Source organism: Takifugu flavidus, chromosome 16 (genome assembly GCF_003711565.1).
Source record: "Takifugu flavidus isolate HTHZ2018 chromosome 16, ASM371156v2, whole genome shotgun sequence".
Lineage (NCBI taxonomy): Eukaryota > Metazoa > Chordata > Actinopteri > Tetraodontiformes > Tetraodontidae > Takifugu > Takifugu flavidus.
In genome coordinates, this window is record NC_079535.1 from 6,043,744 (window position 1) to 6,059,763 (window position 16,020).

A 16,020-nucleotide genomic window follows, 5' to 3' on the forward strand; every position below is an offset into this window, starting at 1 on the left:
AAGGCACCGAGCAGCCTGCAGCCATCTGCTCTGCAGAATAATAAAATAGACAAATTGGAGCCAAATCGTGGCTGCGGCGACAGCCTGTGACGGTCATCTTCAGCTGAGCTTTATCGCCGGTGATAAAGCTGCTGGTACCGGCAACAACTTCTTCATAAATAATGCACTCTTCCTCATACATGTGAATGATGTAATGCCTCAAGTCTGCTGCTGATTTGGTGTACATCCCTGATTATACCGCCCTGCGCCATGTGCCTGCTCGCCGGTTACCAAACGATGAGGGAATAGGATAACACCTGTATTTGGGGGAAAAACCACCAGTAAGTATGATTTGATTTAATTTTTACGTGGGAACCAGAGGAGCTGCTGCAAAGACGTGATTCATTTCGGGGAGTTAGAAGGAATCGCAGGTGCAGCGGTGCGTTTTGGGAATTTATGGGAGGAGCGCGTCCTTCCCCGGATTTTCTGGATGCATAACGCAGCAAAGTTCGGTCGTACTCTGGCTGCGTTTCGGAACCGCAACACTTGGGTGTGTGCGTGCGTTTGTGTGAGAGATGAGGTGTGCTGTGGCGCAGCTCGCTGACGGGCTCATAAGTCTCCGTGTGTGAGGGGAAACACCGCACGTCCAAGCGAGGAGAGAGGAAAAAAGGAGGGGGCACGGCGGGGACAGACAATGCGGTTTTTGGACGCGTTTATTCCTCAGTTTACACCCACATTCACGAACTCATGATGCTCCGAAGATGTGGGAGAAAAGATCACCGTGATATTGCAAAATTTTGCCACCGCTCATAACTGATTCCTCCAGGATTTGATTGAACAAAAAAATAAAATAACATAAAATAATAATGAAATTTCCAATAGAAAACCCGCGGAAACAAGTTAACTGGGACCCGGATCAAGGTTAGTAGATAATACTTCATTTTTGTTACATGCGTTTGTGTTTATTTTCAATGAAGACCAACAAACTCATTTAAAATACTGGGGGAAAATTACGATGTTGTGTTGTTACTCGGGTTTTTATGATGTGTTTTTGTACAGTTTTAGTCAGGTCACCTTTTATCGTTTTTATTCGCATTTTCTGGTCTGTTAAAATGAGCCCGAGCTTGTTGAAAGCGGTTGAGGTTATTTCTTTTATTCTTCATCTTCCAATTGCCAGCTCTGTACGGGAGTGCTGCACCAGTAAAAGTTACGCAAATGAGCCGCATAGAACCGGAAAACGATCAATAAAATAAAAGCACCAGAACTGTTTCGAAAGATGTCCGATTTCATCAGTTAGTTTTTTTGGATTTGGAAATAAACTTTCTAAGGAGAGACAAGCACCATCATCCAAACGTCGGAATGTCTTTAAGTCTTTATTCTGTCGTTTCCGGTTAATAGTAAATCTACTGGTACATCTTAACATTCTCAAATGACGTTTAATTTTGAAATCTGTTGTCAGCGGATGCTTTGCAATGTTCAGTCTATTTTGAGGCTCAGCTGGTGATATAAACGCCTACAACCTGTCTCGTACCACAGGGACTAACTGAGCCAGAAGGCTGACCCGAGCCAACTCAAAATCCACACTGTTGTTTACTATGTGAGGATTCTTTTTTTTTTTTTTATTTTGTTCATCAGTGGGGGAATTATTCACGGGGAAATAATCCTGTTCACATGATAAGCACAGAGAAATCCTGAGATACTGTAGTAATTTACAATCTGCAGTGCTCCAAATCAGAACTATCATCATGTTCTGTGAGGCTAAATGATGGAACATCCTCTGATGGACTGCCAGTAAACATGTCCTCTTCTTCTTTCTGACTTGCTCTCGACAGAAAGTGAGGCCCATGAAACAGAGTGTCAGATAGTATCAAATAAAAACCATCGCTCTTCCTTATCTAATTTGCAAAAATCAATATGAACCAACTTCAACGGCTTGAAAAAGAGCTTCAGCGGCGCCTGAAATCTGACGCTTTTGCATGTCGTTTTTGACTCTCCAACATGTAGAAGAGACGCTGCATCAGAGCTACATCTTATGTAAGTGACTGCTCACATGTTGAGGTGTAAGACCATTAATGTGTGCAGGAATCCATCTAATGGGATGGAGATCCAGGGTGGGTCGCCTTTCTCCCGCTTCACCTCTCGGTCCTAATTTTCCAACACTTCCTCTGATGATCTAAAAATAACCACAGACATTGACCTGGAAGGCATGTCCTGTAAATTTGCAGTGGCAGTTTTGAACCTTCCAAAACTGGTGACACCACTTTGCTGTTATTGATTCGCCACGCGTGGATTAAGGATAACAAGATTCGTAATTTCTGCACCAGAGGATGAGACACTTCCTGGATGTCCTTGACTCATCAGGGCTGGGCGTGAGTGTGTTTGAGTGTGCGCGTTTTACCTAGCATATCCCATAAGTATCCCATTAGACAACAGAGTGCTTCCCTTAAAGTGAATCAATTTCTTATTCCTACCTTCCTGGGTTGCATCATTGCAGATAACAGGCTCCACCCATGGCTCCGAGGCACAGCATCCAATCTCAGAGAGAGGCCGGGGCATCAGGGGTGAAACCCTCGGCTCAAAATAGCTCATATGATGTTTTTACACATTAAGGGAATTTAAAAATGACAGCTTTCTCCTACCACTTCGTTGACCTGCTGCTGCACACATGCATTTATATAAAGCCCCCAACCAAAGAGCCACTTACCTGTTGTTAAATCTCCAGTAGAAAAAATGGAATCTTTCTTCACCGTCACTTAGAGCAACACATTGAAGCTCTAGCTAGTATTACATCTTGTGTTTTCTAGACAGAACAGATTTCAAGCAACCGACTGATTATTTCCTCTCATTCAGGATGTTTCTCCAGATTTTTCATTCCTCCTGGCTTTTGCGCATTAGTCATTGAGTCAGTTGGCTAACATTTGCTCCTCGCCACTGCTCTGCTTCCACTGGTTAAACAACAGACATTAGTCGATGCTCTCCTCTCTGATTCACCTTTAATGCATCGTGCGGATCATTAAAGGTTGTCAGACCCACCGAGGACACTTCTGTGTACTGTTACTTCATGTTGTGTAAATTAGACCAGTGACCTCAATGTTTGTCCACTGAACTTCCTCTCCCTCTCCCCCCCTACAGTGGCAGTCCAGACCAACTTGGTACCTCCCAAAAAGGCCCAGCCCGGCATGGTAAAATCCAGCCTGGTCCAGGCCAGCTTGGTGACCATGCAGAACCCCATGGGCTGCGACCTGAAGGCCAACGGTCACTGCCCGCTGCCACGGTTGTCCATCTCCTCCCGCTCTGCCAGCGTGGTGGCCAGCATGGACACCAACTGCGACGGCTCAGCCACGGCGCTCCACTCGGTGATGAAGTGGAAGACGGTGCTGGCCGTGTTCATCGTGGTCCTACTCTACCTGGTTTGCGGAGGTCTGGCCTTCAGCGCGCTGGAGCAGCAATTTGAGAGCAGCCAGAAGACCACGATCACCCACGAGAAGGCTCTGTTCCTGAAGAAACACCCCTGCGTCACTCCCGATGAGCTGGAGGTGCTAATCAAGGTGAGCGGCATAAACACAGAGTTTGTTGGGCAAGAAATTAATTTGTAATCTGGCGATGAGAAAATTAAATGTAAATGTTAAGGGTTTATTGAGATCCGATAAAGGAGAGGCAGATCATTGACCTTTAAAACAGCAGTAGATGATGATTGCTATCAGGGATCGTTAGTGTCTCTCAGGCTAATTTGTTCCTGGTTTCATTTGCTCGACAGATAATCTCCAGCAAAGGTGAACGCTGCGTCCTTTCATGAACAGAGAGCCTTTAAGCAAATGGAATCTTTACCCTCTGTATTCATTAGCATAATAGCCGCGGTTCTATAAAATTTCTTAAGCCGAGTGTTCTCTTCGACCTCCGTGACAGAAAACATTCATTGACACAAACATTTGCATATTTTGAAAAGAACTGCAGTAGACGGAAAAAAGGGAAGGTGATGTCAGGGTTAACAGTCTGAAAAGTTACAATGGAAGTCACGTGAGCGTCATGTCTTACATTTCTAAACACGCATTGCTGACACACATTCAGCTTAACATGTGAAAAGCTATATGTTACAAGGTCGCGTGATTGGATCGGTCCAGCAAAGTAAATAACAGGAATACATTTGATATATATTGATTTTTAGTGTCAAACTAGATGTGTTACAAGACTTTTTGTTGATTTCCCTCAAAATAATGACTGAAGTTTAGAGGTCCCCCAATAGTAAATGAGCCTCATCACTGAATGGAACCAGGATTCTCACATGACAGCAGGTTTTAAATGTCACCTCATTAAGAAAGTTACAGTAGTTCCCACACATGGAGCAGTCTAAACAGGTCAGAACTTTGAATTCAGGCCACATGGAAAACCCCAACCCTGACCCTAACTGGATATTCATACGCATTTTCTCATACTGGTTGTGTGTTTTCTCCTCATCAGTTTCTATTCACTGGTCGGGGTCACTGTAATGCACTACAGTTCCTGCAACTTACACTTCGGTTCCCTTTGCTCTGCTCATCCTGCACCATCATAGTCGAACCCTACTTTTTATTTATGTCCTCTGCACAAATGTGTGTTAGTTCCAGCCAAGTATGTTGATTAGACGAGAGGGACGTTTTACAGACCGTATCACTCCGCCTGACAGGTGTTGTATTAACCGTTATTTAACTGATTGGCAACAAAAGGTTAGAAAAACAACTTATAATCTCTTCTCACTTATTACTATTACCTAATAAAATGCTCTTGTATTACTGCTTGATGAGCAGGTGAAATGGGCGCAATTATAGTATTATAATCCATAAGCCATCGCTGATTCCTGCGATGATTAATCATTAAAACGTGGTTTATAATGAGTAGAGCTCCATCGGATGATACGCCCCCTGCTCTCTCCCCCCCTGGTCGTTGACACTTGATGAATAAATGTCAGCAGCAGACTCAGGAAGAGCTCCATCCTTTAGCAGGAAGGGTACCTTCAGGGTCACCGCAGACATACCCATAATTCCCAGTGACACTAACGCATTGGCAAACCTTATAGCGCAGATTTCCAAGTTACATAACGTGATTCATAAATCTGGGAGAAAAGGGCAGATAACTGTCTTTGTGATAAACATTTTTCTCCTTATGTAGAATAATGGTTGACCTTTACTGGCTATGCTCGCTTATTAAAAGAGACATTCAGCAAACTGATTCCCCAACATGTAACAGCTCAATGGGTGAAATAAACAAATATCTGATAACAAATGCGTATCGGAGTACTCTCAATAATACATTCAGTGCTGCTGTATCAAATTCCACAGTGAAGCTTTACCAACTCCCACACATTTTAAATAAGGAAACTAGCCTGCAGCTACACCAGCACGAAACATTTGGAGTCAAGATTGTCTGTCAAAACTGAAGAGATGTTGGCGGCAGCTGCAAATGACTTTGAAAAGAACTGTTTTAATCAAACTGTGGGCATTAAAATACAATGAAGAGCGTCCCATTTACAGATTTTTCTATGTTTTACCAGCAAAGTTGAAGTGCTCTTGAAAGCAGAGGCAGGAATAGAGGAATCACGTATTTGTTTTCTATTAAGAGATTATCAGCGTCATCATCGTTTTGAGCCCTACTGAAGCAGTATTTCAGCAGTATCTCAACAGGATTTCAGCAGGATTTCAGCGCACGACAACACCCCATGTTCAAAAATAACATCCATTTGTAAAAATGCACTCTTTTTCTTACGCTGTCCTGTCGCACGAGACGAGTAAATGATTCACATCATCCCTAGAATCCCCCTGCTTCTCTCAACTTCAAGTAACCCATAAGGCAAGCAATTTGCCGTGCTCCACTTTCTGCTAGAACGGTTCCATCTGACATGGGAGGCGTATCTGTCCAGTGGTTCCTCTCCACACCCACCTTTGTTCTGTAGCTTTTGTCTAAGAGAATTGTCTTCTCTTTAGCCCTTCAGTCCCAAGCCTTCTAATGAAAAAAATGAGGGGGGGTGGAAATCAATAAGTAGTTTCTAGTATTTTCTAAGGAAAATATGTGATGTGACTGAAGTCCAGAGGGAATCAATTATTCATTGCACAGTCGCAGACCTCCTGCTGCAGCAGCAGCTGAATCACAGACGAAACCGACTGAGACAAACATCCAGATTCAGTAGCATGAAATGATGTTGGCAACGCCGGCGCGTCGCACCAGCCACTGACAGCTTATCTGTCCATACAACTGCACAAGATTCACAAGCGCAGCACATGAAAAGGAATCCTGAATATTGGGACGTACAGTGTTGTTCGGATCTGTGCCGTGTTTTTAAGTTTGGTTTTCAACGCTTACATTTATGAATCGAATTAGTCTATTTCATTTTTTTAAATCAGATTTGATGATGATTTCCTATTTAGTGATAGATTACTGATATTAAAATATATATCAAACATTTTTATATATTTGTAGAAATGGCGCTCTGATGCCTCACAATGACTGAAAGACTTACAAGGTTTGTTTGATCTTTTAATGGGTTTTAATGGGTTCCATTATTGGTCTGTCTGTGCCAACGCACACACAAAGATCCTCTCTGGCAACAGAGCAGTGGTGACTCACACTTTGGTAGAGGAACTGACAGAAAAATGGCAGCCTTGGGGAGTGGCGTGCCCACGCAGGTATGTGTGTTGTGACCTCCTCGCGTGTCCTGTCCATCTACCCACTGTGCACTCACGAAAACAGCGACTCTAATGAACTTTCTCAGCTTCACTGGGGTGACTCACGCTGTCACAATGTGAATCTGCGTCGTTATCGACACCAGTCAGGACCAATTTATTGTTGAGTCACCCGCTTACAAAGCTTTGCTACCTGTATTTAAATTCAGGTTGAGTTGCAGAAACTTTTTAGAGCCTCAGTTACATAATTATGAACTGCGGCTATTTTTACTGCTGTGTGAAGATGAATCACTGACATCATTTATTTATATATTGACATTACATATTCTTTGGAAGTGTCTTACAGAGGTGCAGTGCAGCATACTGCACCTTTAATACAGCCCTCCCTGTGTGAGTTTCAACAAGGAAAACTTTAGTTAAAGATACAGCAAGGCTTCCTATTGGACCTGATCTGAGTGCAGTTAAGTACTTGTCCAGTGACAGTTGAAATGCTGGTGGATACACGGTGAAGGTTCGGCACTCGTCTTCAGCTCCAAGGGAGAGTGTGACTCACACCCGCTGGCAGGATCAGCACCGGGTCGCCCGCTGTGGGTCACAATGACACGCAGGGTGGATGAAGATCTGCACCATTCTCTAATGAACCTGTGGTGTAGAAAATGAAAACAGCCATTAGCGAGAAGCAGCGGTGCCTGCGGGGCTGCGGCGGCCGTCAAAATGAGAGAAAAGCTGAAGAAACAAAAACCGCTGAAGACTTTGTAATTACTGGGGCGCAGCGCAAATGAAAGTCATTATCCTCGTGCCTCCGTTGTGCATGTGCGGAAGGAGGATTTTCCACATTTATAATGCAGCGTGAACTTGGCTGTGAGGAAGAGGAGAGACAAAAATAGACCATCTTATAAAGTATTCAGTAACATTTGAGAGCTATTTTTAGCTCTCCCCAGACTCCAAAAGTGGGTTATTTGGGGTTTATTTTATAATTACCACTTTGATTCTGGCCCCTTCAAAGTTTCAGCATCTGCTGAAACCTTTATAAAATTACATGAATACAAAAGGCTAATTTTAGATACCCGTACTGGACTGATTACCAGGGCTGCAGTGGAGCTGAGGTCATCACATGTTCTTTTGTGAGTAGGCATGTGCAGCCATGCGTGAGGAGGCTCTGCACTCCTTTGGAATGTGTGTCACTGGAGTTGGTAAATACTTCATTAGTTCCACCTCTCACGTGAGCTCACTTACTTACAGTTTGGTTTGAACGGGGCCATGACCGGGAGGCAAGGTCACCAGAATAATGACACTGGGACCAATACTCAACCTACTGCAACGCGGAGGAAGACAAACAGCAGGTTTCATAGCCGATAGGGGGGAATCTCCGCTACCCGCCGAAACCGATCAGCGAGAGGAACGATGCAGTGGAGTCGGAAGGTCGGCTCTTCTTCATGTCGTCCCACAACAGCAGCACGCTGAGACAAAGGGAAGCTGCAGGACAGAGAAGAGAGAAAATGAAACGGCCAGAAAGCTGTAAATCAGTGTGAACTCTGAAACAGACCGCAAACACTGAATAATTTACACTCGTGTCCCGGCAGATGTTTGCGCACGTGTGATCCATACCTCTGCCTCCAGCGTGCAGCTCCCAATGCATCCGACTAGAGACATAGTGACAGACAGCGATGCTGAAATTTCCTCCTATTTATCAGGTTGCGTGACCCTTCACGTGGATCTGAGAGTGTTGTGCCGTCCTCACGCGTTGTCTCAGGAGGGTTGCACAATCACATAACACACTCCCGTACACAGCTCCCCTTAAACAGGTGGGGGCAGGGGGTCGGCTGACGCGCTCACTCTCTCCAAATCCACACGGACACGTGCGTTTGTTGCGGTGCCCTCAGCTGACCTTGAGTGCTGCCGTCCGTGGCGGTAACTGACACGTTTTGGTCTTTCCAGCACGCCATGGACGCCATGAGCGCTGGAGTTAGCCCCAGCAGAGACTCCTACTACAACTCCAGCTACTGGGATGTGGGCAGCGCCTTTTTCTTCGCCGGGACCGTCATCACAACCATAGGTGACATTTTTAGAGATGGGATGGCGGATAATCCTGCGTCACTTATCTCACCACGAGTTTACTTTTATTCTACTTAACTACTGTGTGTTTATTAGGGTTCTGTTGTTATTAATACATTATATTATTATTTTCTTTTAGTTCACATGCAGATGTAACTGACTGTGACCTTGATTATTATATTCCCGATCAGTCTCTGTCCCCTGATTCATTCATTCTGTCCACACCTCCAGGACACCAGTTAACAGAATTAGCTGTGAAGGAAACCTAATTAGTGTTGCTCTTTGAGCTTATGTACTGCAGACTCCTGCAGGAAGTATTACATAACCAAATCAATTGATTATGTTGCATAAGAAAGTCTTGACTGTCTTCTGCTTCTCATCTTACACCTAATAACCCCCCCACCCCCACACACTCACCCACGCCCCAGCCTCACAGTCTTTTCTGTTAATCTCCTTGCAACAGGTTATGGAAACATAGCGCCAAGAACGGAGGGCGGAAAGATCTTCTGCATTCTTTATGCCATTTTTGGCATCCCGCTCTTTGGCTTTCTGCTGGCGGGGATCGGTGACCAGCTGGGAACCATCTTTGTGAAGAGCATTCTGAGAGTTGAGAAGATTTTCAGAGTGAGTTTGTTTGGTTTTAGTCATTTACTCAGCAGCATTGTGCACTTTAACTCGCAACTACGTTGTTTTATTGTTGCTGTAATTCCGTTTCTCTACTTGAATCAGCAAAAACACAGGCAAATCAGCCAGACTAAAATCAGAGTCACGTCCACCATCCTCTTCATCCTGGCCGGCTGCATCGTCTTTGTCACCATTCCTGCTGTCATCTTCAAACACATTGAGGGCTGGACCGCCCTGGAGGCCATCTACTTTGTTGTGATCACGCTCACCACCGTGGGCATCGGAGACTATGTGGCAGGTGCAGTCTTCCTCCGGCGAAATCCCATTCTTTTGTCCTCCTTCTTCTCAGACTGAATGAAGGCTCTCCTGCACTTTCAGGGGGAAACAGGAGGATCGAGTACATGAACTGGTACAAGCCTCTGGTGTGGTTCTGGATCCTGGTGGGTTTGGCGTACTTTGCAGCCGTCCTCAGCATGATTGGAGACTGGCTTCGAGTGCTGTCTAAAAAGACCAAAGAGGAGGTGGGCCTCATTTAATTACACCGCTCGGTATTGAATCAGAGAGGCACACAATAAAAGGTCCCTCTGCCGTTGCTTTGATCTTATTGTAAGCTTCTGAAGCAGGTTGCTTGACATATTTTCCCCCAGTTAAAGGCATTTAAATGTGTCTTTAGTGTAGCGTTTCATATTCTAACCCTGGCTTCTGACATGTGGAGGGGGAAAAATATCCTTCCTGCAGACAGAGCACATCCACTCAAGAAATAGATCCAAACATTTGGAAGCGTGCGCTGCCGCATGACATGAGAAAAGATCTGAAATTACCTGTCAGAGCTGCGGGGGCTGGTCTGATCTAAAAAAAAACCCCACAATGATGGGGTGGGGGTGGGTTATTGATGATGTAGTGGTTTATGATGCCATCAGCAATGGTTGAGTGGGTGGCAATGGCCAGAATGGCCTGGTGAAGATCACAACCCGTGAGGAGAAACGTGGCTGGAGCTGTTGTCATTTAATCTGGGCACACAAGTGTGACGGTATTCTTCAGGTTTTATACCTCCTCACCCTGGTTACTATCAACGAGGAGATGTTTCCAGGTTTATAAGCAGGTTCCTGCCAGTTTACTCCCTTTAATTCCCCCATGCTGTTCTCATTGCAGGTTGGAGAGTTTAAAGCCCATGCAGCTGAATGGAAAGCCAACGTGCGGGCGGAGCTGCGTGAAACGCGGCGGCGTCTGAGCGTCGAAGTCCTCGACAAGCTCCAGCGAGCCGCGACCATCCGCAGCATGGAACGCCGTCAGCTGGGCCTGGAGCAGCGAGCTCACTCCCTGGATATGCTCTCCCCAGAGAAGCGGGCTCTGTTTGCTAGCCTGGACGCTAACCGCTTCAAGACCTCCTCCCAGGAGAGCATCGACACCAAGCTCAACAACCTGAAGCTGAAGGGCGCCTGCGAGCAGTACAACCACCCGGGGAGCGAGGAGAGCCCGCAGACAGCCTCGTCCTCAGAGGACAACCTCTTCAACATGAGATTCGGTTCCCTCACCAAGCTGGCCAGACGCAACAAGAACAGCGAAATGCGCAGGAACATCCCCGAAGACGTCCGGCGGGCGAGCGTAGGAATTAACTGCAGCGTCATGCTGGGGGAACAGAGAGCGGAAGAGGAGGAAAATGAGGAGAAAGAAGAAAGGAAAGAGGGAAACACCAGCCTGACGAATCTGTCGCAGCACTCGAGGGACCGCAGCAAGCTGAATGGGCTGACCCCAGCGCTGGCCAAAGATATTGAAAAAGAGTAGCTATTAACTGGTAGAGACAGAGGAGAGACATCCCGAAATGAAAAAAACAACCCATCCCAGGTGTTTCTGGTCCAGATGTATGCCCTATTTCCAGTAAGCAGTCCAGTTTAGACCTGCACAACATGCTACCGTGGATCTTGTGCGCCCAGATCTTGTGAAATTCGTCCAATGTTTCGATGTAACATCTGCTTCGGCTTCATGAGTGCAGTGACCTTGTCGCAGCCTTGTTGCAGTGTAACTCATCAATAACTTAAATGACGAAAAACATGCTGCCACGCATCGACTTTATAACCTGAAAAACAACAAGTATTTAATGCTCCTCACTGTGGTGAGTCCAGAGAATCATTACTTCTCTCTCGGATTGATTTTTTCCATCTCCTCATCGTGGTTTCCTTGTGGAATGGTGCCAAAGAGAAGGACAGTACGGATCAGTTATTTTGGTACGGTTCCTGCTTTGAAACTGCATATATACGTAAATACTCTTGCTCACTGATCCGACCTGAACTGTTCAGTGGAAACACAACTCCACCATCTGCACAGGACACTTGATTGCTAAAAATGTGACTCCGGGAGAGTGATGAGAATACTGGAAGTTTGTCCTGACGCGTCACCGCCATCTTCCACCGGTCCTCTGCTACTTTGAGGCCGACCCGATCATCTTTAAGTGACTGGAGCGGGTTTGCTCTGAGCGACGGCCCCACTCGGAATTGCCGTGGGGCCCTCCAGAAATGTGCCTTCCTGTTTCCGATGCGTCGGTTGGATCTGCTCCGAGGAAATTCAAGTCATTGTGCCATAAGCCATGGAAAAGAAAATGCGTTGCCAAAAACGTATGAATGGGGGAGACATACAGGGTCTGTAGCTAAATAACTCATGTCAGATGTTGCTACAGAATGAGCGACGTTCAGACTTTCTACAGGATGCCATGGCAACAGCTGTCCGCTGATGTTGAATCTAATTCATCAGCGATATGGGCCGGACTCTCCAAGAGGTGGTTTAATGTCATCCATCATTTAAAACATTATCGATCTGTGCGTTGTCATCTATTTTTAGCACCCGTCACAGAAGGACTTCCAAGTTTGATGAGAGGAGGGCGGGGCTGTGTTTCTGCTGGATTAATAGACAGTATGAGCGTCTGACCAGCTGACATGTAGAGTTATTCCTCCACTTCGTCTGACTTTGAAAATGTCATCTGCAGGCAAAAACTATACAAAGAGCTACACAAACTACTTGTCGTGCATGGTTATTCCAATCACAACCAGACCAGATCAAGGCTTCAAATGAGCTTCTTTTTTTCATTTCTTTTTTTTTTTTAAAGGGTTCCGGTCTTGTTCATGGAAAAAAATATTTTAGTACCTTTTTTATTTGCTGTGAATCAACACCAACCCGACTCACACGTTTGACCACCTTTGGCCATGAGATTGTCAATAATGTTGAAACCACCTGTGTCACCAATGTCTTCAGATTTTGAAAGTGGCTTTTGAAATCATGCATTTGATGCTAAGTTTTTTTTTGTACTCATGGAGCATGTTTGCATCTGTGTTTATTCCCTTTTTTACACTGGTGGAGCACTTGAGTGGACATTTCAATTTATTTGTAAAATATTAACAAAAGACATTTGTGTCATGATTTTTTTAAATACTGTATACATTTTCTCGTTTTTTAAAGAATATTTTAAAGGTTCTTCTTGCTTTGCAAACAGACAATACAAACTCTGAACTGTACAGAAGTCTGAAATGTGTGAATTGCGTGCGTTGCATGCAGTTCCAAATCTGCTTCCATCAAACCCTCTCACGCTGATTATTATTCGTCCTTTAACCATCATCATCGTTTATTAAGGACAGTTTTATTTAACTGGATCACTTTAAATGTAGTGAGTGCCTTTTTTCCAGACAATAAACATGACATATGAACTTTTAAAGGTGGTGACTCTTTCAGTGGCAACCCTCACCTTAACCCTAACCTTCTGCTGGGGGCCCTGCAGCGTATACTGGAGGATCATTAAAGCAAGAATATCATTTTCATATAGGAAACCAAAGGAATTACTATAAAAACTTTGTTGGGTGTTAGTAGTTGGTTAATTTTGGCATTGTGACAGGAAGCCCTGAAATGACTAAATGGGTTCTTGGCATCATTAATTCTCTCCCACTTGAGTTTTTCTAGCAGTGACCATCTGGCGTTAGAACTGCTGCTACTGAAAACACTCATCAGAGTCTCTCCAAAGGTGGGAGAATGGTTTGCAAGGATTTTCCAGGCTTTCTCTGCATGCTGTTAAGGTGTCCTTTAATGTTAATATAACAAAATCACACCACAGTGACCTTAGTCCAAATGACAAATCCACTGAACAGACTTGAGTTTGTTTGTTTTTTCTCTTTCTTTCTCTCTGTCTCATCCTCTACTTTCAAAACTATAATTAGTCAATGTCAAAATCCTTTTACTTCATTAAGCCTTTGGTTAGAGTTCCATGTGTCAAAATGTGTAAATCATCCCAGGAAATGGGCCCAACTGACAACGGCACAAAGGAAATTAATCAGTGAGGCAGGACAGTAAAGGCAGGGCTGTAAATTTCATGTAGAAAACGAATAGAGAGAGAGAGAGAGAGTGTGTGTGTGTGTGTGTGTGTGTGTGTGTGTGTGTGTGTTTCAAGGTGGAAGTGACCTCAACAGCCCTCTGATGAGTGTTTCCCGTCATCTTGCTGTTTCTGATGGATCATGAATTAATTTAATCTGAAATGAAAAAAACCCACCTATTTTCACAAGATGACTCATGTGCAAGATGTTTTAGACACTTCGGCAGGAAGCAGCAGAGCAGCACCGGTAAAATCGGAAAGATAATCAACGCCACACTTGCAACAGTGAAAACATAAAGAAGCTGCTGGATCATACAGGTGTTGGCGTGAGATCCTTATCTGGGTGTTAATCACTGCTACCACGAAGGGAAAAGTTTATATGACTTGAGGAACAAACCGAAAATATAACTAATTTTTAAATCAATCTCAAACGCATTTCTAATAAATCAATAATTTTAGCATGAAAGGCCAGTTTGGAATTTGCTAAAACTAAGGTAACCAAACACATCTCCAGCAAATATACAAAATAAAATCAGATTAAACTACCTTGAGGTTTTGGGCTGGATTAAAAATGCATCCTATCATGTGTGACACTGATCAGCCTGATAGTGACCTTTACCATTAGTTACCCCAGCCTATGGGTCACGCTAGGAATAGAGCGAATGTTGCGCCTCCTCCATAAAACACTAAAACAGACCACTCCACTGATAAAGATATATAGAGCATAGTGCTTATTGTCAACAGACTGCTAATTATGCTGAAGTGTTCCAAATGTGGAAAGGGCGCCAGGGGTTGCTGACCCGTTTTAAAACAAGATAGCCCTGTCCCCCACAGGACTACTTAGATTTTGAATTGAGTATTTAGGGCCTACTAGTACATCAACATACAAATGGCCAGAAAGCTTTTAAAAATACATTATTCATTCAAAAAAAAAAGGAAATTACTCATCCAATGCGGATGCTGATCTGATGAATGTTCATTAAGCGGCACGGTGTCATCAGTGAATGCAGGGAAAGTAATGCTCAGCCCAACTCCCTATATCATGAGTAAAGAATAAAAAATAAAGTGAGATTTCACACAACTATTGATTGATGAGTTATTCCGTCTGTGGAAAGGTCAAAGGTCTGTGAAAAGGTCAGAGGTCAAACCAAAAACTACCTGTAATGACCTGTTACAATGAAAGGAGGAGGAGATTCTAAAGGGTGGGAATCTTATTGTTTCTCACTCGTGATGGTGTTATCATATTTCTTAATGTTTTTTAACTCCAAGTTCCATAAACAGCTTCTATTGCTAAGCCTTCCTGTCATCTCTGGGGATGCTGTCTGATTGGATGCTGGGTGTTTGCTGTTTTGGTGGACTTCTCTGTGATGCAGAGGACGATCCAGCACACACAACATCAACCATTATCATACACAACAAAATGCTACAGTAACAAAAATCTAACTCCAACAAAAGAACCTTCATCCTTTATACTTCTTCAGCAACACTGTACACCCATTTTTGCATCACAACACCAAAGTTCTCACCCTCCCATCACTGATTTCATGATTCTAAGATGCTGTTGCAGTGAGAAAGGTCGAAGTGTGACAAGGGAGGATGAAGAGGAGGAAACATTGGAGGGAGTGTCAGACAGCCCAGAGGAGCCCAGTCAACACCCTCACAGGAGAGGGAGAAATCCTCCAGGCAGCGGAGATGGTCGAGGCAAAGGAGACGAAAGAACACGACATTCCAAAGCAGTCCAGTGTACGTATGTGTGTGAGCCTGTAGAGTGAAGAGGAGCAGATCACACCGGTACTGTTGCACAGTTAGAGGAGGAGGGGAGGTGCCAGAGAAGGAGACAAGGAAATCATAGAGGAGACAGAAGTAGGAGCCGATGACTGTAAGGCTTCAGCAGATCAATAAAGTTTCGGGCAACAAGTACAAACACAACACACACTGTGCACTTTTAAAATATTAATAAAGAGCTGAATGCTAATTGATGCCCTTGGACAAAAATATACTGACCTGAAAGGCTTTATTTTCCTTGGTTTATTCAAAATGGCTCATTCATACAGGCAACAGTGAAAGTGTAGGAGGAGCAGCTGATTGAATGTAAATGTAATTCCATTAAAAGTACCCCCTAAAATAATCTTATTCCACGTCACACATTATGTAATGTTCCTACACACACAGATATTTTTAGCACCTGTCTTATTTGGTTCAAATTAACCCGGCAGCTCGGGCACAGTATACTATACTACATCACTCATTCCCATAGCAACAGCCAGCAATGGCGACCACAGCCCTGCACGTTGACTGTGGTTCGACAAATACCGACGGATCTTCCACTGTAGGTTTGACTTTGATTACGAGGTTTAC

At 44.3% G+C, this 16,020-nt stretch overlaps 1 protein-coding gene and 1 long non-coding RNA gene across 3 annotated transcripts; one reads left to right on the forward strand and one right to left on the reverse strand.

The window, feature by feature from the left end:
* Nucleotides 1–47: 47 nt before the first annotated feature.
* On the forward strand, nt 48–13,014 carry kcnk10b (potassium channel, subfamily K, member 10b). Of its 2 annotated transcripts, none has more exons than XM_057059337.1 (7): nt 48–320; nt 3,112–3,527; nt 8,571–8,688; nt 9,151–9,311; nt 9,417–9,609; nt 9,690–9,832; nt 10,464–13,014. In XM_057059337.1, coding segments are annotated over exons 1-7 (1,665 nt in total). In that variant the 5' UTR covers nt 48–319; the 3' UTR covers nt 11,097–13,014. The 2 variants fall into 2 exon arrangements, with proteins under 2 accessions (XP_056915317.1, XP_056915316.1); XM_057059336.1 differs by lacking the exon at nt 48–320 and adding an exon at nt 392–900.
* LOC130540287 (uncharacterized) lies at nt 8,070–8,380 on the reverse strand. The gene is made up of 2 exons (XR_008954349.1): nt 8,241–8,380; nt 8,070–8,108 (listed from the first exon to the last, which is right to left on the reverse strand). It is a non-coding gene; the product is annotated as an uncharacterized LOC130540287 (long non-coding RNA).
* Nucleotides 13,015–16,020: the final 3,006 nt, after the last annotated feature.